Raw genomic sequence first — 26,832 nt, 5'->3', positions numbered from 1 at the left:
GGCGATCGAGCTTTTTCTGCACTGTATGATTTGATAGGTGAAAGCACTTGTTATGAACTGCATGATTTGATGGGCCAAAAGGGCTTGTCCTGCACTGTATGTTTTGATGGGTGAAAGGGCTTGTCCTGCACTGTATGATTTGATGGGCGATACTGCTTATTTGGGATGGTATGATTTGATGGGCGATTGGGCTTGTCCTCCACTGTATGATTTGATGGGTGATCGGGCTTGTCCTGCACTATATGATTTGATGGGCTATTGTGCTTGTTCGGCACGGTATGATTTGATGGGTGATAGGGCTTGCACTATATGTTAGTCCTGCACTAGATAATTTGATGGATGATAGGGCCTGTCCTGCGCTGTCTGATTTGATGGGTGATAGGGCTTGTCCTGCACTGTACGATTTGATGGGTGATAGCGCTTGTTATGATCTGCATGATTTGATGGGCCAAAGGGCTTGTCCTGCACTGTCTGATTTGATGGGCGATAGGACTTGTCCTGCACTGTATGATTTGCTGGGTAATAGGGTTTGTCCTGCACTGTATGATTTGATGGGTGATATGGCTTGTTCTGCACTGTATGATTTGATGGGTGATAGGGTTTGTCCTGCACTGTCTGATTTGATGGGTGTTAGGGCTTGTTATGAACTGCATGATTTGATGGGCGATAACACTAGTCCTGCACTATATGCTTTGATGGGTGATAGAGGCTGTCCTGCAATGTATGATTTGATGGGTGATAGGGTTGCACTATATGTTAGTCCTGCACTATATAATTTGATGGATGATAGGGCCTGTCCTGCGCTGTATGATTTGCTGGGCGATAGGGCTTGTCCTGCACTGTCGGATTTGATGCGTGATAGGGCTTGTCCTGCATGGTGTGATTTGATGGGTGATATGGCTTGTTCTGCACTGTATGATTTGATGGGTGATTGGGCTTGTTGTGAAGTGCATGATTTGATGGGCCAAAGGGCTTGTCCTGCACTGAATGATTTGATGGGTGATAGGGCTGGTACTGCACTGTAGATTTGATGGGGGATGGGGCTTATCCTGCACTGGATGATTTGACGGGCGATAGGGCTTTTTTTTGCACTGTATAATCTGATGGGCGATAGGGCTTGTCCTGCACTGTATGATTTGATGGATGTTAGGACTTGTTCTGCACTGCATGATTTGATGGGCGGTATGGCTTGTCCTGCACTATATGATTTGATGGGCCAAAGGGCTTGTCCTGCACTGTATGTATTGTGGGCGATAGGGCTTGTCATGCACTGTATGATTTGATGGGCGAAAGCACTTGTGCTGCACTATGTGCTTTGATGGGTGATCGGGCTTGTCCTGCACTTTTTATTTTGATGGGCGATTGTGATTGTCCTGCACTATGTGCTTTGATGGGTGATCGGGTTTGTCCTGCACTGTATGATTTGATGGGTGTTGGGCTTACCCTTCACTGTATAATTTGATGGGCGATTGGGCTTGTCCTGCACTGTATAATTTGATGGGCGATTGGGCTTGTCCTGCATTGTATGATTTGCTGGGCGATAGGGCTTGTCCTGCACTGTATGATTTGATAGGTGATAGGGCTAGCACTATATGCTAGTCAAGCACTATATGCTTTGATGGATGATAGGGCTTGTCCTGCACTGTCTGATTTGATGGGCGATAGGACTTGTCCTGCACTGTATGATTTGATGGGTGATATGGCTTATCCAGCACTGTATAACTTGATGGGTGATATGGCTTGTCCTGAACTGTGTGATTTGATGAGTGATAGGGCTTGTCCTGCACTGTATGATTTGATGGGTGATCAGGCTTGTTCTGCACTGTATGATTTGATGGGTGATCGGGCTTGTCCTGCACTGTATGATTTGATGGGTGTTAGGGCTTGTTATGAACTGCATGATTTGATGGGCGATAACGCTAGTCCTGCACTATATGCTTTGATGGGTGATAGAGCCTGTCCTGCACTGTCTGATTTGATGGGTGATAGGGCTTGTCCTGCACTTTATGATTTGATGGGCGATAGGGCTTGTCCTGCACTTTATGATTTGATGGGTGATAGGGCTTGTCCTGCAGTGTATGATTTGATGGGCGATAGGGCCTGTCCTGCAATCTTTGATTTGATGTGTAATAGGGCTTGTCCTGCACTGCATGATTTGTTGCGTGATAGGGCTTGTTATGAACTGCATCGTTTGATGGGCGATAGAGCTTTTTCTGCACTGTATGATTTGATGGGTGAGAGGTCTTGTCCTGCACTGTATGATTTGATGGGCGATAGTGCTTGTTTGGCATGGTATGATTTGATGGGTGATAGGACTTGTTCTGCACTGTATGATTTGATGGGTGATAGGGCTTGTTATAAACTGAATTATTTGATGGGTGATAGGGTTTGTCCTGCACTGTATGATTTGATGGGTTTTGGGCTTATCTTTCACTGTACAATTTGATGGGCGATTGGGCTTGTCCTGCACTATATGCTTTGATGGATGATAGGGCCTGTCATGCACTGTCGGATTTGATGCGTGATATGGCTTGTTCTGCATTGTATGATTTGATGGGTGATCAGGCTTGTCCTGCACTGTATGATTTGATGAGTGTTAGGGCTTGTTATGAACTGCATGATTTGATGGGCGATAACACTAGTCCTGCATAATGTGCTTTGATGGGTGATAGAGGCTGTCCTGCACTGTATGATTTGATGGATGATAGGGCCTGTCCTGCGCTGTCTGATTTGATGGGTGATAGGGCTTTTCCTGCACTGTATGTTTTGATGGGCCAAAGGGCTTGTCCTGCACTGTATGATCTGGTGGGCGATAGGACTTGTCCTGCACTGTATGATTTGATGGGTGATAGAGCTTGTCCTGCACTGTATGATTTGATGGGTGATAGGGCTTGTCCTGCACTGTATGATTTGATGGTGAGATAGGGCTTATCCTTCACTGTATAATTTGAAGGGCAATTGGGCTTGTCCTGCACTGTGTAATTTGATGGGCGATTGGGCTTGACCTGCACTGTATGATTTGATGGGTGATCGGGCCTGTCCTGTACTGTATGATTTGATGGGTGATAGGGCTTGTCCTGCACTGAATGATTTGATGGGTGACAGGGCTTGTTCTGCACTGTATGATTTGATGGGCCAAAGGGCTTGTCCTGCACTGAATGATTTCATGGGCCAAAGGGCCTGTCCTGCACTATATGCATTGATGGGCAATAGGGCTTTTTCTGCACTGTATGATTTGATGGGTGATAGCGCTTGTTATGAACTGCATGATTTGATGGGTCCACGTTCTTGTCCTGCACTGTATAATTTGATGAGTGATAGGGCTTGTCCTGCACTGTATGACTTGATGGGCGATTGGGCTTGTTCTGCACTGTGTGATTTGAAGGGTGATAGTGTTTGTCCTGCACTGTATAATTTGATGGGCAATAGGGTTTGTCCTGCACTGTATGATTTGATGGGTGATAGGGCTTGTCCTGCACTATATGATTTGATGGGCAATAGGGCTTGTCCTGCACTGTATGATTTGATGGGTGATAGGGCTTGTCCTGCGCTATATGACTTGATGGGTGTTGGGCATGTTCTGCACTGTGTGATTTGATGGGCGATTGGGCTTGTCCTCCACTGTATGATTTGATGGGTGATCGGGCTTGTCCTGCACTATATGATTTGATGGGCGATTGGGCTTGTCTTCCACTGTATGATTTGATGGGTGATCGGGCTTGTCCTGCATTATATGATTTGATGGGCCATCGTGCTTGTTCGGCACGGTATGATTTGATGGGTGATAGGGCTTGCACTATATGTTAGTCCTGCACTATATAATTTGATGGATGATAGGGCCTGTCCTGCGCTGTCTGATTTGATGGGCGATAGCGCTTGTTATGATCTGCATGATTTGATGGGCCAAAGGGCTTGTCCTGCACTGTCTGATTTGATGGGCGATAGGACTTGTCCTGCACTGTATGATTTGCTGGGTAATAGGGTTTGTCCTGCACTGTATGATTTGATGGGTGATATGGCTTGTTCTGCACTGTATGATTTGATGGGTGATAGGGTTTGTCCTGCACTGTCTGATTTGATGGGTGGTATGGCTTATCCAGCACTGTATAACTTGATGGGTGATATGGCTTGTCCTGAACTGTATGATTTGATGGGCGATAGCGCTAGTCTTGCACTATATGCTTTGATGGGCGATAGGGCGTGTCATGCACTGTCGGATTTGATGGGTGATATGGCTTGTTCTGCACTGTATGATTTGATGGGTGTTAGGGCTTGTTGTGAAGTGCATGATTTGATGGGCCAAAGGGCTCGTCCTGCACTGAATGATTTGATGGGTGATAGGGCTGGTGCTGTACTGTATGATTTGCTGGGCGATAGGGCTTGTCCTGCACTGTCTGATTTGATGGGTGATATGGCTTATCCAGCACTGTATAACTTGATGGGTGATATGGCTTATCCAGCACTGTATAACTTGATGGATGATAGGGCCTGTCCTGCACTGTCTGATTTGATGGGCGATAGGGCGTGTCATGCACTGTCGGATTTGATGCGTGATAGGGCTTGTCCTGCATGGTGTGATTTGATGGGTGATATGGCTTGTTCTGCACTGTATGATTTGATGGGTGATTGGGCTTGTTGTGAAGTGCATGATTTGATGGGCCAAAGGGCTTGTCCTGCACTGAATGATTTGATGGGTGATAGGGCTGGTACTGCACTGTAGATTTGATGGGGGATAGGGCTTGTCCTGCACTGGATGATTTGACGGGCGATAGGGCTTTTTTTGCACTGTATAATCTGATGGGCGATAGGGCTTGTCCTGCACTGTATGATTTGATAGATGTTAGGACTTGTTCTGCACTGCATGATTTGATGGGCAGTATGGCTTGTCCTGCACTATATGCTTTGATGGGCCAAAGGGCTTGTCCTGCACTGTATGTATTGTGGGTGATAGGGCTTGTCATGCACTGTATGATTTGATGGGCGAAAGCGCTTGTGCTGCACTATGTGCTTTGAAGGGTGATCGGGCTTGTCCTGCACTTTTCATTTTGATGGGCGATTGGGATTGTCCTGCACTATGTGCTTTGATGGGTGATCGGGTTTGTCCTGCACTGTATGATTTGATGGGTGTTGGGCTTACCCTTCACTGTATAATTTGATGGGCGATTGGGCTTGTCCTGCACTGTATAATTTGATGGGCGATTGGGCTTGTCCTGCATTGTATGATTTGCTGGGCGATAGGGCTTGTCCTGCACTGTATGATTTGATGGGTGATATAGCTTATCCAGCACTGTATAACTTGATGGGTGATATGGCTTGTCCTGAACTGTGTGATTTGATGAGTGATAGGGCTTGTCCTGCACTGTATGATTTGATGGGTGATCAGGCTTGTTCTGCACTGTATGATTTGATGGGTGATCAGGCTTGTTCTGCACTGTATGATTTGATGGGTGATCAGGCTTGTCCTGCACTGTATGATTTGATGGGTGTTAGGGCTTGTTATGAACTGCATGATTTGATGGGCGATAATGCTAGTCCTGCACTATATGCTTTGATGGGTGATAGAGCCTGTCCTGCAATGTATGATTTGATGGGTGATGGGGCTTGCATGATATGCTAGTCCTCCACTGTATACTTTGATGGATGATAGGGCATGTTCTGCACTGTATGATTTGATGGGCGATAGGGCTTGTCATGCACTGTCGGATTTGATGGGCGATAGCACTTGTATGATTTGAATGGCAATAGGGCTTGTCCTGCACTGTATGATTTGTTGCGTGATAGGGCTTGTTATGAACTGCATCGTTTGATGGGCGATAGACCTTTTTATGCACTGTATGATTTGATGGGTGATAGCGCTTGTTATGAACTGCATGATTTGATGGGCCAAAGTGCTTGTTCTGCACTGTATAATTTGATGGGCGATAGTGCTTATAGAACATAGAACATAGAAGAATACAGCGCAGTACAGGCCCTTCGGCCCTCGATGTTGCGCCGATCAAAGCCCACCTAACCTACACTAACCCACTATCCTCCATATACCTATCCAATGCCCGCTTAAATACCCATAAAGAGGGAGAGTCCACTACTGCTACTGGCAGGGCATTCCATGAACTTACGACTCGCTGAGTGAAGAACCTACCCCTAACATCAGTCCTATATCTACCCCCCCCTTAATTTAAAGCTATGCCCCCTTGTAATAGCTGACTCCATACGTGGAAAAAGGTTCTCACTGTCAACCCTATCTAACCCCCTAATCATCTTGTACACCTCTATCAAGTCACCCCTAAACCTTCTTTTCTCCAATGAAAACAACCCCAAGTGCCTCAGCCTTTCCTCATAGGATCTTCCTACCATACCAGGCAACATCCTGGTAAACTTCCTCTGCACCCGTTCCAGTTCCTCCACATCCTTCCTATAGTATGGCGACCAAAACTGCACACAATATTCCAGATGCGGCCGCACCAGAGTCTTATACAACTGCAGCATGACCTCAGGACTCCGGAATTCAATTCCTCTACCAATAAAAGCCAGTACGCCATATGCCTTCTTCACTGCACTATTTACCTGGGTGGCAACGGTATGATTTGATGGGTGATTGGGCTTGTTTTTCAACTGAATGATTTGATGGGTGATAGGGCTTGTCCTGCACTGTATGATTTGATGGGTTTTGGGCTTATCCTTCACTGTACAATTTGATGGGCGATTGGGCTTGTCCTGCACTATATGCTTTAATGGATGATAGGGCCTGTCATGCACTGTCTGATTTGATGCGTGATATGGCTTGTTCTGCACTGTATGATTTGATGGGGGATAGGGCTTGTTCTGTACTGTATGATTTGATGGGGGATAGGGCTTGTTCTGCACTGTATGATTTGATGGGAGATAGGGCTTGTTCTGCACTGTATGATTTGATGGGAGATAGGGCTTGTTCTGCACTGTATGATTTGATGCGGGACAAGGCTTGTCCTGCACTGCATGATTTTATGGGTGATTGGGCTTGTTGTGAACGGCATGATTTGATGGGCCAAAGGGCTTGTCCTGCACTGAATGATTTGATGGGTGATAGAGCTGGTGCTGCACTGTATGATTTGATGGGGGATAGGGCTTGTTCTGCACTATATGATTTGATGGGTGATAGGGCTTTTCCTGCACTGTATGATTTGATGGGCCAAAGGGCTTGTCCTGCACTGTATGATTTGGTGGGCGATAGGACTTGTTCTGCACTCTATGATTGATGGGTGATAGGGCTTATCCTTCACTGTATAATTTGAAGGGCAGTTGGGCTTGTCCTGCACTGTGTAATTTGTTGGGCGATTGGGCTTGTTCAGCACTGAATGATTTGATGGGGGATAGGGCTTGTTATGAACTGCCTGATTTCCTGGGCGATAGGGCTGGTTCTGCACTGTATGATTTGATGAGTGATAGCACTTGTTATGATCTTCATGATTGGATGGGCCAAAGGGCCTGTCCTGCACTGTATAATTTGATGGGTGATAGGGCTTCTCCTGCACTGTATGATTTGATGCATGATAGGGCTTGTCCTGCACTGTGTGACCTGATGGGTGACAGGGCTTGTTCTGCACTGTATGATTTGATGGGCCAAAGGGCTTGTCCTGCACTGAATGATTTGATGGGCCCAAGGGCCTGTCCTGCACTGTATGATTTGATGAGCCAAAGGGCTTGTCCTGCACTGAATGATTTGATGGGCCCAAGGGCCTGTCCTGCACTGTATGATTTGATGGGTGATCGGGCTTGTCCTGCACTGTATGATTTGATGTGCGATAGGACTTGTCCTGCACTATATGATTTGATGGGTGATCGGGGTTGTTCTGCACTGTATGATGTGATGGGGGATAGGGCTTGTTCTGCACTGTATGATTTGATGTGCGATAGGACTTGTCCTGCACTGTATGATTTGATGGGTGATCGGGGTTGTTCTGCACTGTATGATGTGATGGGGGATAGGGCATGTTCTGCACTGGATGATTTGAGGGGCGATATGGCTCATCCTGCACTGCATGATTTGATGGGCGGTATGGCTTGTCCGCACTATATGATTTGACGTGCCAAAGGGCTTGTCCTGCACTGTATGATTTGATGGGCAATAGCGCTTGTCCTGCACTATGTTCTTTGATGGGTGATCGGGCTTGTCCTGCATTGTATGATTTGATGGGTGATAGCACTTGTTATGATCTTCATGACTGGGTGGGCCAAAGGGCCTGTCGTGCATTGTATAATTTGATGGGTGATAGGACTGTCCTGCATTGTATGTTTTGATGGGGGATATGGCTTCTCCTGCACTGTATGATTTGATGGGTGAAAGGGCTTGTCCTGCACTGTATGATTTGATGGGTGATCAGGCTTGTTCTGCACTGTATGATTTGATGGGCGATAACGCTAGTCCTGCACTACATGCTTTGATGGGTGATAGAGCCTGTCCTGCAATGTATGATTTGATGGGTGATGGGGCTTGCATGATATGCTAGTCCTCCACTGTATACTTTGATGGATGATAGGGCATGTCCTGCACTGTCTGATTTGATGGGCGATAGGGCTTCTCCTGCACTGTATGATTTGATGAGTGATAGGGCATGTACTGCACTGTATGGTTTGATGGGTGATCGGGCTTGTCCTGTGCTGTATGATTTGCTGGGTGATAGAGCTTGTCCTGCATTGTATCATTTGCTGGGCGATAGGGCTTGTTCTGCACTGTATGATTTGATGGGCGATAGGACGTGTTCTGCACTGTATGATTTGATGGGTGATAGAGCTTGTCCTGCGCTGTATGATTTGATCTGGGATAGGGCTTGTTCTGCACTGAATGATTTGATGGGGTTAGCGCTTGTTATGAACTGCATGATTTCCTGGGCGATAGGGCTTGTTCGGCACTGTATGATTTGATGGGTGATAGCACTTGTTATGATCTTCATGATTTGATGGGCCAAAGGGCCTGTCCTGCACTGTATGATTTGATGGGTGATAGAGCTTGTCCTGCACTGTATGATTTGACGGGCGATATGGCTTGTTATGAACTTCATGATTGGATGGGCCAAAGGGCTTGTCCTGCACTATATGATTTGATGGTTGACAGGGCTTGTCCGGCTGCACTGTATAATTTGATGGGCGATAGGACTTGTCCTGCATTGTATGAATAGATGGGGGAATCGGGCTTTTGATTAGATTAGATTAGATTAGATTAGATTACTTACAGTGTGGAAACAGGCCCTTCGGCCCAACAAGTCCACACCGCCCCGCCGAAGCGTAACCCACCCATACCCCTACATCTACATCTACATTTACCCCTTACCTAACAGTACGGGCAATTTAGCATGGCCAATTCACCTGGCCTGCACATCTTTGGACTGTGGGAGGAAACCGGAGCACCCGGAGGAAACCCACGCAGACACGGGGAGAACGTGCAAACTCCATACAGTCAGTCGCCTGAGGCGGGAATTGAACCCGGGTCTCAGGCGCTGTGAGGCAGCAGTGCTAACCACTGTGCCACCATGCCGCTTCTCCTGTCCTGTCTGATTTGATGGGCAATAGAGCTTGTCCTGCACTGTATGATTTGATGGGGGATAGGGCTTGTTCTGCACTGTATGATTTGATGGGGGATAGGGCTTGTTCTGCACTGAATGATTTGATGGGGGATACGGCTTGTTATGAACTGCATGATGTCCTGGGCGATAGGGCTTGTTCGGTACTGTATGATTTGATGGGTGATAGCACTTGTTATGATCTTCATGATTGGATGGGCCAAAGGGCCTGTCCTGCACTGTATAATTTGATGGGTGATAGGGCTTTTCCTGCACTGTATAATTTGATGGTTGATAGGGCTTGTCCTGCATTGTATGATTTGATGGACGATAGGACTTGTCCTGCACAGTCTGATTTGATGGGTGATTGGAGTTGTCCTGCACTGTATGATTTGATGGGCAATAGGGCTTGTTCTGCACTGTATGATTTGATGGTTGATTGGGTTTGTTATGAATTGCATGATTTGATGGGCCAAAGGGGTTGTCCTACACTGTATGATTTGATGGGTGATAGGGCTTGTCCTGCACTGTATGATTTGATGGGGGATAGGACTTGTTCTGCACTGTATGATTTGATGGGGGATAGGACTTGTTCTGCACTAAATGATTTGATGGGGGATAGGGCTTGTTATGAACTGCATGATGTCCTGGGCGATAGGGCTTGTTCTGCACTGTATGATTTGATGGGTGATAGGGCTTGTTCTGCATTGTATGATTTGATGGGTGATAGAGCTTGTTCTGCACTGTATGATTTGATGGGTGATATCACTTGTTATGAACTTCCTGATTAGATGGGCCAAAGGGCCTGTCCTGCACTGTATAATTTGATGGGTGATAGGGCTTGTTCTGCACTGTATGATTTGATGGGTGATAGGGCTTAATCTGCACTGCATGATTTGATGGGCAATAGGGCTTGTCCTGTATGATTTGATGGGTGATAGGACTTGTTCTGCACTGTATGATTTGATGGGTGATAGGGCTTAATCTGCACTGCATGATTTGATGGGCAATAGGGCTTGTCCTGTATGATTTGATGGGTGATAGGACTTGTTCTGCACTGTATGATTTGATGAGCGATAGGGCTTGTTCTGCATTGTATGATTTGATGGGTGATAGAGCTTGTTCTGCACTGTATGATTTGATGGGTGATATCACTTGTTATGAACTTCCTGATTGGATGGGCCAAAGGGCCTGTCCTGCACTATATGATTTGATGGTTGACAGGGCTTGTCCGGCTGCACTGTATAATTTGATGGGCGATAGGACTTGTCCTGCATTGTATGAATAGATGGGGGATAGGGCTTCTCCTGTCCTGTCTGATTTGATGAGTGAAAGGGCTTGTCCTGCACTGTATGATTTGACGGGCGATAGGGCTTGTTCTGCACTATATGATTTGATGGGGAATAGGGCTTGTTCTGCACTGAATGATTTGATGGGGGATACGGCTTGTTATGAACTGCATGATGTCCTGGGCGATAGGGCTTGTTCTGCACTGTATGATTTGATGGGTGATAGGGCTTGTTCTGCATTGTATGATTTGATGGGTGATAGAGCTTGTTCTGCACTGTATGATTTGATGGGTGATATCACTTGTTATGAACTTCCTGATTAGATGGGCCAAAGGGCCTGTCCTGCACTGTATAATTTGATGGGTGATAGGGCTTGTTCTGCACTGTATGATTTGATGGGTGATAGGGCTTAATCTGCACTGCATGATTTGATGGGCAATAGGGCTTGTCCTGTATGATTTGATGGGTGATAGGACTTGTTCTGCACTGTATGATTTGATGAGCGATAGGGCTTGTTCTGCATTGTATGATTTGATGGGTGATAGAGCTTGTTCTGCACTGTATGATTTGATGGGTGATATCACTTGTTATGAACTTCCTGATTGGATGGGCCAAAGGGCCTGTCCTGCACTATATGATTTGATGGTTGACAGGGCTTGTCCGGCTGCACTGTATAATTTGATGGGCGATAGGACTTGTCCTGCATTGTATGAATAGATGGCGGATAGGGCTTCTCCTGTCCTGTCTGATTTGATGAGTGAAAGGGCTTGTCCTGCACTGTATGATTTGACGGGTGATAGGGCTTGTTCTGCACTATATGATTTGATGGGGAATAGGGCTTGTTCTGCACTGAATGATTTGATGGGGGATACGGCTTGTTATGAACTGCATGATGTCCTGGGCGATAGGGCTTTTTCGGCACTGTATGATTTGATGGGTGATAGCACTTGTTATGATCTTCATGATTGGATGGGCCAAAGGGCCTGTCCTGCAATATATAATTTGATGGTTGATAGGGCTTGTCCTGCACTGTATGATTTGATGGGCGATAGGGCTCATCCTGCACTGTATGATTTGCTGGGTGATAGGACTTGCCCTGCACTGTATGATTTGATTGGCGGCAGGGCTTGTCCTGCACTGTGTGATTTGATGGGTGATATGCCTTGTCCTGCACTTTACGATTTGATGAGCATTTGATGAGGCAGCTTATCCACATTCTTCTGGAAGTCTAATACAATACATCCACTGAATCTCCTTTTTTTCACAGTTCAAGTTTATTCTTCAAAGCACAGCAATTACTTAGTTAAACTATGATGTCCCTTTGATAAAAATCGTGTTTGCTCTGCTTGACTACCGAGAACTTTTCCAAATGCCCTGTGATAACATCTCTCGTCACCCCCTGACGGATGTTTAGATAACTCATTTGCAGTTTTGCAATCTGAATACTTCCTGTGATGATTGGAACAAGCACCAAGTAGATCTTATCCAGTATGGAATCCTTGACTGAGGTTGTTAACTTGGACCAATCAGGGAGCACTGGCTGACAGATATGAACAGGAGATTCTCTATTTTGATTTAGTCCCTACCCTCCCCTTCACTGTTTTGATCACACAGCATTGCCCTGTGGTTTGAAGGGCAGTACTTGTCACTGGCCACTTGGGTGTTTTTCCTATCTTCCTGGTGGTGGAAATTGAATAAAGATTTGTGCACTTTGTGTCTTTCACTGTGTCTCACATCTACACACACACACACACCATGGGTGCTGGGGAAAAAAATAAGCACTACCGCACTTAGGCGGTAGTGTGGGGGTTAAATATAAAGAAAAAAAAAATGAACAGGGGATTTGCGGTAGTGTAAAAAAAAAGAAAAAAAAAGAAAAAGAAAAAATAAAAGAAAAAAAAATGAACAGGAGATTCAGAGAGTCTCCTGATTCTAGTGACTGGCTCTGAGCTGGCTGGCTGGAGCCCATGTTCTCAGCACATTTAAATAAAGGGGGACTTGCTGATGGGATGCTGGTGTCTGTGCAGTTATTTCAATTGCAAAGAGAGAAGACAGTACGTGCCCGAAGAAAATTTGCTTGCAGCAGTCTTCTTATGGTAAGTGCTTCTGACATTATGCAATTATTTGGGAAGCTTGACTTGTTCAATCCTGCTGTCGAAGACTGGGCCCAGTATGAGGAAAGAATGTATTATTTGTTTTCTGGACAGGTGACATTGGGGCAGATGAAAAGCAACAAATAATCCTTCTGATGGTGCATGGATTTGCAGCATTTTTGGTTATTAGGAGCCTAACTTTTCCTGAAGCACCCGATACTAAAACCTTACAACAGTTGACATATTGAGCTGAGGATTATTATGAGCCCAAACCTCCTCTAATTCTTAGACAATGACAGTTTTGTTTGGCTGCTCAAGAGCCAATGGAAACTATATCAGGATTTTTAGACCATAATTTGGCCCATCGAGTCCACTCTGCCATTCAATAATGGCTGATGGGCATTTCAACACCAATTACCCGCACTCTCCCCATATCCCTTAATTCTTTGCAAAATCAAGAATTTATCAATTTCTGCCTTGTAGACATTTAATGTTCCGGCTCCACTGCGCTCCGTGCAATGAATTCCACAGGCCCAACACTCTCTGGCTGAAGAAATGTCTCCTCATTTCCGTTCTAAATTGACCCCCTCTAATTTCAAGGCAGTGCCCATGGGTCCTAGTATCCCCACCTGACGGAAACAAATTCCCAGCCTCCACCCTTTCTAAGTCATGAATTATCTTGTAAGTTTCTATAAGATCTCCCGTCAACCTTCTAAACTCTAATGAAGACAATCCCAGGATCCTCAGCCGTTCATCATATGTTAGGCCTACCATTCCAGGGAACATCCATGTGAATCTCTGCTGGACATGCTCCAATGCCAGTATGTCCTTCCTGAGGTGTGGGGTGTACAATTGGACACAGTATTCTAAATTGGGCCTAATTAGAGCTCTATGAAGTCTCAGTAGCACATCACTGCTTTTACATTCCAACCCTCTTGAGATAAATGACAACATTGCATTTGTTTTCTTAAACACTACCTGCCTGTCTGCCTAACTACGTATGATCGGCGATCTTCACCAGAATGCCTCCAGTCCCTTCATCCAGATCATTAATGTATAAAGTGAACAGCAGCAGCCCCAACATTGAACCCTGTGGGACAGCACTTGTCACCAGCTGCCATTCCGAAAAAGAACATTTTATCCCAACTTTCTGCCTTCTGTCATACAGCTAATCCTCAATGCATGCCAGTAGCTCACCTTGAACAACATGGGCCTTCAACTTACGCAGCAGCCTCCCATGAGGCACCTTATCAAAGGCCTTTTGGAAGTCTAGGTAGATAATACCCACTGGGTTTCCCTGGCCTAACCTACTTGTTACCACTTCAAAGAATTCTAACAGGTTTGTCAAGCACGACCTCCCCTTACTAAATCCATGCTGACTTGTTGTAATCCAACCCTGCACTTCCAAGAATTTAGAAATCTCATCCTCAACGATGGATTCTAGAAATTTACCAACATTCAAAGTTAAGCTAATTGGCTTATAATTTTCCATCTTTTGTCTTGATCCTTTCTTGAACAAGTGATTTACAACAGCGATTTTCCAATCATCTGGGACTTTCCCTGACTCCGGTGATTTTTGAACGATCACAACCAACGCCTCCACTATTTCTTCAGCCTCCTCCCTCAGAACTCTAGGATGTAGCCCATTGAGGCAGGAGATTTATCAATTCTTAGGCTTTTTAGCTTTTCTAGCACTTCCTCTTTTGTAATGGCTACTGTACTCAACTCTGCCCCTTGACTCTCCTTAATTGTTGGGATATTACTCATGTCTTCCACTGTGAAGATTGACACAAAATATTTATTAAGTTCTTCAGTTATTTCCTCATCTCCCATCACTAGCCTTCTTGCATCAATTTGGAACGGCACAATTTCTACTTTTGCCTCTCGTTTGTTTCTTATGTATTGAAAGAAACCTTTACTATCATTTCTGATATTACTGGCTACTTACATTCATATTTGATCCTCTCCTTCCTTATTTCTTTCTTTGTTATCCTCTGTTTATTTTTGTAGTCTTCCCAATCTTCTGATTTCCCAGTGCTCTTGGCCACTTTATAGGCTCTCTTTTTTTGAATTGAATTGAATTGAATTCATTGTCACGTGTACCGAGGCACAGTGAAAAGCTTTGTCTTGCGAGCAATACAGGCAGGTCACAGAGTTAAGTAGCATAGATAGTATATAATAGTTAACAGGAGCAAAAATAAAACACAGGTACAGGCGAATGTTAAGAGTTTGTGAGTCCATTCAGTATTCTAACAACAGTAGGGTAGAAACTGTTGCGACACAGGCTGGTGCATGTGTTTCTATGATACATTTTCTGGCTTACTTTCTCAGCCATGGCTGTCTTGTTTCCCCCCACCCCGGATAATCTTTCTTTTCTTTTTCTTTGGGATTAACCTCTCTACTGTGTCCTCAATTACATGCAGAAACTCTTGCCATTGTTGCTCTACTGTCATCCCCACCGGGACCGGGGAAGCGAAAATCATGGAGGAGGTGGAGGGCGTGGGTGGTGTCCCAAACGTAGGTGGGGAGTTCTTGGACTAAGGGGGACAGGACCGTGTCGAGGTATGCAGGGATGAGTTCGGTGGGGCAGGAGCAGGCTGGGCGGCACGGTGGTACAGTGGTTAGCACTGCTGCCTCACAGCGCCAGAGAGCCGGGTTCAATTCCCGCCTCAGGCGACTGACTGTGGAGTTTGCACATTCTCCCCGTGTCTGCGTGGGTTTCCTCCGGGTGCTCCGGTTTCCTCCCACAGTCCAAAGATGTGCAGGTCAGGTGAATTGGCCATGCTAAATTGCCCATAGTGTTAGGTAAGGAGTAGATGTAGGGGTCTGGGTGGGTTACGCTTCGGCGGGTCGGTGTGGACTTGTTGGCCGAAGGGCCTGTTTCCACACTGTAGGTAATCTAATCTAATCTAATCAGGCTGAGAGAATGGGTCGGCCGGGGCAGTCAGGTTTGTGGATTTTGGGCAGGAGGTGGAAACCCAACCCTCGAACTCAGCACCTTCTTCCTGACCTCTCCGCCCCCACCCCGACTCCGGCCTATCACCCTCACCTTAACCTCCTTCCACCTAACGCCCCTCCCCCCAAGTCCCTCCTCCCTACCTTTTATCTTATCCTGCTTGGCACACTTTCCTCATTCCTGAAGAAGGGCTCATGCTCGAAACGTCGATTCTCCTGCTCCTTGGATGTTGCCTGACCTGCTGCGCTTTTCCAGCAACACATTTTCAGCTCTGGTCTCCAGCATCTGCAGTCCTCACTTCCTCGTCTTATCCACAGCCCTTTTCCTCATCCATACAGGGAGCGAAAATCTTATACCTGTTGGACAAGGTCAAGGGCTGAGGCTCATGCACTCCTGAACTCCGAATCCCCCCACCTGCCTCACTTCCTGTTGTTTCTGATTACTAACTGAATTTGAATTACTTAATCTACCAGATAGATTTTTGACAAGGTAAAGACTACTGGCAGAGGCATGTAATTTTGGGTTAATCCTGAATGAGATGCAGAGTGACTGTTTGTTATGTGGGATTAATGATGTAACCATGCAGAACCACTTTCTAGCTGAAGCCCAACTGGACTTCAAACAGGCACTACAACTGGCATTGTCACTGGAAAAAGCGGGAGTGAGTCGAGAGCAGCCTGGGAAGGTGAATGATGATAGAACATAGACTGTAGAACATAGAACAATACAGCACAGATCAGGCACTTCAGTCCTCAATGTTGCGCCGACCTGTGAACTATTCTCAGCTCATCTCTCTACACTATCCCATCATCATCCATGTGCTTATCTAAGGATTGTTTAAATCTCCCTAATGTGGCTGAGTTAACTACATTGGCAGGTAGGGCATTCCACACCCTTACCACCATCTGAGTAAAGAACCGACCTCTGACATCTGTCTTAAATCTATCACCCCTCAATTTGTAGTTATGCCCCTTCATACAAGCTGATGTCATCATCCTAGGAAAAAGACTTTCACTGTCTACCCTATCTAATCCTCTGATCATCTTGTATGTCTCTATTAAATCCCCTCTCAGCCTTCTTCTTTTCAATGAGAACAGACCCAAGTCTCTCAGCGTTTCCTCATACAACCTTCCCTCCAGACCAGGCAACATCCTGATAAGTTTCCTCTGCAACTTTTCTACAGCTGCTGTCATCTTCGGTGTCTGCCTTCTTCTGGCTTAATAACATCCTTCCTATAGCAAGGTGACCAATGTTCGTATTGACTGAAAACTTTACTAATTCAACTGGCTATGTTTTTTTCCTAATCATTTATGTGGACCCACAAACAGCAGAGGTCCCAGCACTGATCCCTTAGAACACCACTAGTTACAGCCCTCCATTCCAAAAAGCATCCTTCCACCACTACCCTCTGTCTCCTATCACTCAGCTGGTTCTGTATCCACTTTGCCAGTTCACCCCTAACTGCTCAAGGTTAAATCTAGCACTGCACTATCCACGACCTGTCATTTACCACAAGTACCGAAATGGAGCTGAGGACTGTACAGTGTTAACTTGGCTTTCTCCTCCAGTGGGCACCCCGCTTATCATTCAGGCTCAGCTGTGGTTAAAGGCAAGAATCAGGACATCGCCATCTCCAACAGCAGAGAATTTAACCATCACCCCTTACTTAAGGGAACATAGCATAAACTGTGCTAGGGATGAAGAGAGGTTAGTGAGAGTCAGAGAGCACATCCAAGGGATACGGTGAGAAACAAGGGGGAATTGATGGCCATCCTGCTGTGCTGAGGATGAAACTCTTTGAGGCTGATCACACAGGGACAAGGTAAAGTACTATGTCACTAAAGAGGGTGTTCGGGTCCTGGGGCTTGGGATTCTATTTGCCTCCTTGCAGGCTCAGTGAGATCACCTCAAACTGACTGGGATTTTGTCTATCTGCAGGTAAAAAGGCAAATACTATCAGAGACAAGATACATCGAGCTGGTGCTGGTGGCAGACAGAGAAGAGGTCAGTGTGTTCTCTGAACCTGTCAAGTGTGAGGGATGGGCACAAACTGTGCAAGGATTCACATAACAAGAAGCTGCAGCCCAAGAGGCTGAGGGCTTTGACATTTCAAACTCTGAAGAGTATTGGAGGGAGGGCAGAGAGTTGAGAAATTCCACCATTTCTATTAATTGGCTAACTCTCAAAAGTTCAATCAAGTGATTATACTCGGGATTTCAACATTTCAACATATATTGGGGATAAACTAGGTAAAAACAAGGACTGCAGATGCTGGAAACCAGATTCTAGATTAGAGTGGTGCTGGAAAAGCACAGCAGTTCAGGCAGCATCTGAGGAGCAGGAAAATCGACGTTTCGGGCAAAAGCCCTTCATCAGGAATAGCCCATCCTGATGAAGGGCTTTTGTCCAAAATGTCGATTTTTCTGCTCCTCGGATGCTGCCTGAACTGCTGTGCTTTTCCAGCACCACTCTAATCTAGAACATAAATTGGGATAATTGGAGTGTTAATGGTTTAGATTGATCAGATTTCTTGAATGTCAAAGGATTAACAAGGGAGAGCACAGTGCGGGACTTGGTTCTGAGGAAAGAAGTCAGACAAGTGTTCAATGTGGTAGAGGGGGGACAATTTAGGTAACATCCTTGCAAATCTTTTCTGAACCGTTTCAAGTTTCACAACATCTTTCCAATAGGAAGGAGACCAGAATTGCATGCAGTATTGCAACAGTGGCCTAACCAATGTCCTGTACAGCCGCAACATGACCTCTCAACTCCTGTACTCAATACTCTGACCAATAAAGGAAAGCATATCAAACGCCTTCTTCACTATCAAGGAGCTATGAACCTGCACTCCAAGGTCTCTTTGTTTAGCAACACTCCTTAGGACCTTACCATTAAGTGGATAAGTCCTGCTAAGATTTGCTTTCCCAAAATGCAGTACCTCACATTTATCTGAATTAAACTCCATCTGCCACTTCTCAGCCCATTGGCCCATCTGGTCCAGATCATGTTGTAATCTGAGGTAACCCTCTTCGCTGTCCACTACACCTCCAATTTTGGTGTCATCTGCAAACTTACTAATTATACCTCATGAGGAAGAATATGTGATCTGAATTGGTTGAACTGAAGGGGGCTGTATCTCTTCCTAAAAATAAGTCCATGCTGGCTCTTTCTGCTGTAAAATGACTGGGTGCTGGATTTATTGTGTGGATTTTGATGATTGTTCAGAGGTTTTTGCAAGTAGAATATCTAGTTGGAAATTATTCACCCTCTTTGAATAAACTGAGACTGATAATGAAATTCTGTGTGATCAGTGGTTTAGGTCACTCAAGTTTAAGAAAAGTATTTGAGGAAAATTATAATCATGGAAGAATTCATAAAACATAAAACCTGATTGAGCAGAGCACCAAATACTAACTCTGAGGCGAACAGCAGATCTCTGTGATTTCTCACACATAGAGAGCTGCAGAGATGGTCAGAGGGGAATCCATCTGGAAATTAGGGGAGAGGAAGTTTGTGTCTGGCATAGGGATCAGATTTTAGGAACAAACAGAAAGACGTCAAATAATGAAGAAGAAAAGCTAGAACGAAAAAGTGATGCAAAAGAAATCACCAGGTTCCATTGTAATACCAAATGGGCATATCAAAGCTAATTATTGGAAGTTAGGTCCAAAACTGATTACTGTAATAGGAATAAATAGGCGAATAGTTGGAGAAAATAGAGGTCTCAGTGGATCGAACAGCTTCATTCTGTGCCAGACACTTCTGTGATTCTGTGACATCCTTAGGAACAGATTCTAGCATGTTTTCTGTTCAAAGATTGACAGCTAACTGCCTTAGTGTTCATCATTCTCTCCTTCTGTCTTAAACAATGATTTAACATGTGATAACCACCAAACCACTGGAATGGTGTCATTGTGAAAAGCAAATTAGAAAATTATGGGCAGTCTGAGTAGCTCTGTAACTTTGTAAATCATTCTGTTTCCTTTCAGTATCAGAATATGGGCAGTAATAGAGAAACTGTGGTGAAGAGAATGATTGCCATTGCCAATACAGTTGACCTGGTGAGTATTGAGACTGCTCACACTGATGAAGGGTTCACCTTTCTCGTCCATTTCTTTGCTTCAGGCTCCCCCTGATGCTAACTGGCTTTGAATCAAACTAACAGGAAATACAGTCATTTGAACTCAACATTTCAAATCTCTGTCTATCTCCCTTTCATCTCTCTCTCTCTCTCCCCCTTTCCCTCTATCCCTCTCTCCCTCCTTCTCTCTCTGTCTCTGTCTCAGGCTACATTATTGCTCATTTGTTTCTTTCTCTCTCTCTGTCCCCTTCTTCACCCCCTCCCCATCTCAAACTGCACTCTCTCATTCCTACCTCATTGCTATCATTCCCTCTTTCTTTCTCCACTCTCACTGTTTGTAGATACAACTGTAAACTACCATTTGTTCCCACTGTCATGACAGTAGACTGAGAATAAGGAGACCGCACCATGAGTTCACTGTGGTAGAGATCTCCTGTCCTCCTTTGCTATGTCTCAGTTTTGTTTTGTTTTGTTCATTCACATTGTGGGAGTCCAGGGAGAGGGTTATGAGGCATGGGGGTAAGTTTGGAGCCAGGGGCAGGGGTGTGGAGTCTGCTATCAATTGTTGTGAGGTTAATTCAGATTGAGGAAGGAAGTTTGTATAAGTGTGATAGGGAGGCAGGACCAGAGCAGGAGATCGGCAAGTGGAGAGAATGAGGAGACTGTGGTAGCTAGCTCAAGTAGGTCTAATGGGAAGAACAGGCAGGCCAGGTTAATGAACACAGTGGGTCTGACGGTCTGAGATGCATTTATTTTAACCCAAGGAGTATAACAGGTAAGGCAGAGAAGCTTAGAGACTGGATTAGTATATGGGATTACAATGTTGTAGTCACTACAGAAATGTGGCAGTTCAGTGTTCTGGGATTTTGATGTTTCAGGTGAGGTACAGAGGGGTGTAAAAGGGGTGGGGGAGTTACTTTACTAATTAAGAATAATGTTATAGCCATACTAAGGGAGGAGGGGGTCACCCAGCAAGGCCACATGGGGCGAATCAGGGATAACAAAGGTGCAGTCACTATGACGGGGTGGTGCTATAGGCCTCCCAACAATCAATGGGGGACAGAGAAATAAACATGTAAGCAAATTATTGAAAGATGTAAGAACAACAGGGTTGTTATAGTGGGTGCTTTTAACTTCCCCAATATTGACTAGGATTCCTTTAGTACCAGTGGCTTAGATGGGGCAGACTTTGTTGGGTATATCCAAGAGGGTTTCTGGAATCGATGCAGTCCAACTGGGAAAGGGGCTGTATTAGACCTTGTCTTTGGGAATCAGCCTGGCCAGGTGGTTGAAGGTTCAGTGGGGAAAAATTTGGGAACAACTACCACAATTCCATAAGTTCTAAGATAGTTATAAATGAGGAAAAGACGAGTCTTCAGGTGAAAACACAAAATTAGGAGAATACTAATTATAGCAGTATACAGCAGGAACTGGAGAAATTTGTTTATAAGTTCCTATTTGAGTGTAAATCCACATCTAACATGCGGGAATAAGACCACAAGATGCAGGAGAAATTGAGGACTGCAGACACCAGAGATCAGAGTAAAAAATTGTGGTGCTGAAATAACACAGCCGGTCAGGCAGCATCCGAGGAGCAGGAGAGTCAATTTTCAAGCATAAGCTCTTCATCAGGAAGAGCTTATTTTTGACAAAAGATACATGAGCAAAACTAGGCCCATTGAGTCTGCTTCACCATTCAGTCATGGCTGGTATGTTTCTTACCACCATTCTTCTGCAACCCTTGATATTATTACCAATCATGAACCTGTCTATCTCTGTCTTAAATATACTCAGTGATTTGGTTTCCACAGCCCTCTGGCAATGAGTTCCACAGATTAACCACCCTCTGGCTGAAGAAATCCTCCTCATCTTAATTCGAAAGAGTTGGCCCTTTCACACTGAGACTGTGCCCCTGAGTCCTACTCTGTAAGTTTCAATCAGATTTCCCCCCCCCCCCATTCTTCTAAACCCCATTGATGACAGACCCACAGTCCTCAAATGCTCCTCACATGACAAACCCTTCATCCCACGTGGATCTTCCCCTTCAACTCCAAGTTCCTTTGCAGCCCAAAAGACATATCCTGAACATACCAGGCAGACAAAGTCTCAGCAGGTCTGGCAGCATCTGTAAGGAGAGAAAAGAGCTGACGTTTCGAGTCTCACTGACCCTTTGTCAAAGCTTTGACAAAGGGTCAGTTAGACTCAAAACATCAGCTCTTTTCTCTCCTTACAGATGCTGCCAGACCTGCTGAGATTTTCCAGCATTTTCTCTTTTGGTTTCAGATTCCAGCATCAGCAGTAATTTGCTTTTATCAGGCAGACAAAGTATTTGGGACTCTTGAACATGACCACAATCCACATAGAACGGTGTCTATTCCTCCGACTATACTGTCCCTGATTACAACTACACTTCTCTTTCTCCATCCTTTTGAATGGCTCTGTGTATCATGAAGCTGGTCATGGCTCACATCAACTCCAGCCTGCACTGAAACTCTGCAATGTGCCTACCAATAAAACAGGCTGTGCCTCCTGCAGCTAGATTGTCAGCTTCCTGACCCACAGACCGCAGGCAGTGAGGATAGACAACAGCACCTCCTCCATGATGACCCTCAACACTGGAGCCCCCCACCCCACAAGGATGTGTTCCCAGCCCCCTCCTGTACACCCTGTACACCCACAGCTGTGTGGCCAAATTCTGAACAAACTCTATCTTCATGATCGCTGATGACAGCATCGTGGGAGGATGGACATCAAACAAAGATGAGTCAGAGTACAGGAAGGAGACAGAGGGCGTAGTGACATCGTCCAATAATAACAATCTCTCTCTCAGTGTCGGTGAAATGAAAGAACTCATCATTGACTTAAGGAAGAAAGGAGGACATGCCCCCATCTACATCAGCGGAGTTGAGGTTGAGAGGGTGGAGAGCATCAAGCTCCTCAGAGTGACAATAACTGACAGCCTGTCCTGGTTTTCCCACGTGGATGCGACGGTCAAGAAGGCACAACAATGCCTCTCCTTCCTCAGGCAGCTCAGGAAATTCAACATGTCCATAAGGACCCTCACCAACGTCTACAGATACACCATTGAGAGCAGACTGTCCGGGTGTATCACAGCCTGATACGGTAACAGCTCTGCCCAGGACCGTAAGAAACTACAGAAGGTTGTGTGCACAGCCCAGACCATCACAGAATCCACCCTCCCATCTATGGACTCCATTTACACAGCTCACTGCCACAGAGAGGCTGCCAACATCATCAAAGGCCCCTCTCACCCCGGTAATAAACTCCTCCAACCTCTTCCATCAGGCAGGAGATACAGAAGCTTGAACACATTCACCAACAGGTTCAGGAACAGCTTCTTCCCGGCTGTTATTAGATTGCGTTCAATCCGGGCAAAAGCGAGGTGACACATTTTGGAAGATGCAGTTCAAGAGCGAAATATACGGTAATTGGAAACGTCCTAGGGAAAATTGATGCACAGAGAGATCGATGTGTTCAGGTCCATTGTTTCCTGAAGGTGTCAAAGCAAGTCAGTAGAGTTGTCAAGAAGGCACACTGCATTGTTTTCCTTCATCGCATGGGGTATTAGAACATAGAACATAGAACATAGAAATATACAGCGCAGTACAGGCCCTTTGGCCCTCGATGTTGCGCCGATCCAAGCCCACCTAACCTACACTAGCTCACTATCCTCCATATGCCTATCCAATGCCTGTTTAAATGCCCATTGAGTACAAGAGTTGGTAGATCATGTTACAGTTGCATAATACTTGGTTCGGCCACATTAGGAATAATGCGTACAGTTCTGGACGTCACATTTTTGATTAGATTAGATTAGTTACAGTGTGGAAACAGGCCCTTTGGCCCAACAAGTCCACACCGACCCTCCAAAGAGCAACCCACCCAGACCCATTCCTCTACATTTACCCCTTCACCTAACACAACAGGCAACTTAGCATGGCCAACTCACCTAAGCACCCAGAGGATACCCATGCAGACACAGGGAGAATGTGCAAAATCCACACAGACAGTTGCTGAGGCCTGGGTCTCTGGCACTGTGAGGCAGCAGTGCTAACGGCTTTGGATGTGGATGCTTTGGAGAGGGTGCAGAAGAGGTTCACCTGGTATGGAGGGCGCTAGCTATGAATAGAGGTTGAATAGATTAGGATTATTTTCATTTGAAAGACGGAGGTTGAGGGGAGCCTAATTGAGGTCTACAAAATCATGAGAGATGTAGACAAGGTGGACAGCAAGCTGCTTTTTCCCAGAGTGGGAGACTCAATTACGAGGGGTCATGAGTTCAAGGTGAAAGGGGGGATGTTTAGAGGAGATATGCATGGAATGTTCTTTGCACAGAGGATGGTGGGTGCCTGGAATGCGTTGCCAGTAGAGGTGGGCACAATAGCATCACTTAAGATGCAAACTGTGTGGAGTTTGCACATTCTCCCTGTGTCTGCGTGGGTTTCCTCCGGGTGCTCCGGTTTCCTCCCGCATTCCAAAGATGTGCTGGTCAGGTGAATTGGCCGGGCTAAATTGTCCATAGAGTTAGGTGCATTAACCAGAGGGAAATGGGTCTGGGTGGGTTACTCTTCAGAGGGTCGGTGTGGACTAGTTGGGCTGAAGGGCCTGTTTCCACACTGTAGGGAATCTAATCTAAAAAAAATGTATCTAGACAGATACATGATTGGGCAGGGAGCAGAGGGATACAGAGACAAATGGGACTAGATTAACTTATGATATCTGGTTGGCATGGATGAGTTGGACCGAAGAGTCTGTACATCTCTAGGACTCTACTGTGATGTGGACTGTCCCCAAGATATCACCACTAACTTCCCCAAATTCCCAAGTCTTCCTGTCTTTCTTCATGGCAAACATTCATTGAGAACCTTGCCCATCTCCTGCAATTCCACACATATGTGCCCATTTTGGTCCTTGAGGGGCCCTATTGTCTCTTTAGTTATTCTTTTTTCTATTTAAATGTATTTAAAGAATCTCTTTGATTCACCCTAATCTTCTCCGCCAAGTCTATCTCATGCCCCCTTATTGTCCTCCTGATTTCCTTCTTCAGTAAACTCCTGTATTCACTGTACGCCTCCAGGGATTCCCTTGATCCCAGCTGCCTCTACCTGAACCACGCCTCCTCAAAGCCTCAATATCTCTTGTCATCCAGGGTTCCCTGTTCCTGCCAACCCTGCTCTTCACCCTCACAGGAACATACAGACCTTGAACTCTAGCTATCTCACTTTTGAAGGCCTCCCACTTGCTGGAGGTCCCTTTGCCTGCAAACAAACTACTCCAGTCAAACCCTGCAAGCTCCTGTCTAACTCCATCAATGTTCACCTTCCCCCAGTTTAGAACTTGAACCTGTGGACCAGTTTTGTCCCTCTCTATAACTATTCTAAATTTAATAGAACTATGGTCACTGCTCCCACGGTGCTCCCCCACTGTCACCTCCCTCCTGAGTGGGACCCTCTGCATACCGCTTGAGGGAACTTTCCTGAACACACTTAACAAATTCCACCCCATCTAAGCCCTTAACACTCTGGCAGTCCCAGTCTAATGTTCAGAAAATGAAAATCCCCGACTATGACAACCCTATTGCTCCTGGGAGTCTTCCCAGTCTCCCTGCAGATTTGTTTCTCTAATTCCCGCTGACTATTTGGGGGCCTATAGTACAACCCCAATAACACCACCATCCCCTTCTTATTTCTTAGCTCCACCCACAAAGCCTCACTGGATGATCCTTCAGTTATTTCATCTCTGATTACTGCTGTGATACTCACCTTCATCAAAAATACATCTCCCCCTCCCCTCCTTCCACCACCTCTGTCCCACCTAAAGCACCTGTCCCCTGGGACATGAAGCTGTCAGTTCTGTCCCTCCCTTTGCCATGTTTCTGTGATGGGTATAATATCCCAGTCCCACGTACCTATCCACGCCCTGAGTTCATCAGCCTTACCTCTTGCATTGAAATAGATGCAATTTAATCCAACATGTGGAGGTGCCAGTGTTGGATGAGGTGAATAAAATTAAAAATCACATCACACTAGGTTATACTCCAAAAGGGTTATTTGGAAGTCACGTGTGTGGTGCTGGAAAAGCACAGCTGGTCAGGTAGCATCCAAGGAGCAGGAGAATTGCCATTTTGAACATAAGCTCTTCATCAGGAATGGGGGTGGAGGGTTGGGGGGGGAAGGCGGCACAAGATGGGTGAGAGATAAATGGAAGGGAGGTGGGGCTGGGAATAAGGTAGCTGGGAATGTGATAGGTAGACGAAGGCCACAAAAGAGCCTTCCATATCTGTCAGAGATTTACCTGCACTTCCACACATGTCATCTCTTATATCTGTTGCTCCTGATATGGTCTCCTCTATATTGGGGAGACAGGACACCAACATTTTGAACCGTTTCAGAGAACATCTCCAGAACACCTGCACGAAACAACTCCACTGCCCCATGGCTGAACACGTTAACTCCCCCTCCCACTCCCCGAAGGACATGCAAGTCCTGGGCCTCCCCCATCGTCAAACCCTAACCACCTGATGCCTGGAGGAAGAACACATCATCCCAGTCCCAAGCCTCCTGCTCGGCACTGCCCTCTTGACTTGTCCATCTTTCTTCCCATCTATCTGTTCCACTTCCTCTCTGACCTCTGACCTATCACCTTCTCCCCCACCTTCATCTACCTTCATTCTCAGCAATTTTCCCCCAAGCCCCACCCTCCCATTTATCTCTCAGCCCCCAGCCCACAAGACTCATTCCTGATGAAGGGCTTCTGCCTGAAATGTTGATTCTCCTGCTCCTCGGATACTTCCTGACCCGCTGTGCTTTTCCAGCACCACACTCTCGACTTTGATCTCCAGCATCTGCAGTCCTCA

The 26,832-nt window shown here is 45.8% G+C and overlaps 1 protein-coding gene across 1 annotated transcript in view; it reads left to right on the top strand.

Annotated features, from left to right (window-relative positions):
* Positions 1-26,832, top strand: part of LOC140480726 (disintegrin and metalloproteinase domain-containing protein 12-like) — a 545,040-nt gene that overhangs the window by 111,237 nt on the left and 406,971 nt on the right. The window contains exons 7-8 of the mRNA XM_072576009.1: positions 17,813-17,878; positions 19,864-19,935. Coding sequence (XP_072432110.1) covers positions 17,813-17,878; positions 19,864-19,935 — 138 coding nt within the window. The remainder of the gene's footprint in view (positions 1-17,812; positions 17,879-19,863; positions 19,936-26,832) is intronic.

Source organism: Chiloscyllium punctatum, chromosome 1 (genome assembly GCF_047496795.1).
Source record: "Chiloscyllium punctatum isolate Juve2018m chromosome 1, sChiPun1.3, whole genome shotgun sequence".
In the NCBI taxonomy this organism is placed as follows: Eukaryota; Metazoa; Chordata; class Chondrichthyes; order Orectolobiformes; family Hemiscylliidae; genus Chiloscyllium; species Chiloscyllium punctatum.
Note: the sequence above shows the minus strand (reverse complement) of the source record. Positions and strands in the feature narration are given on the sequence as shown.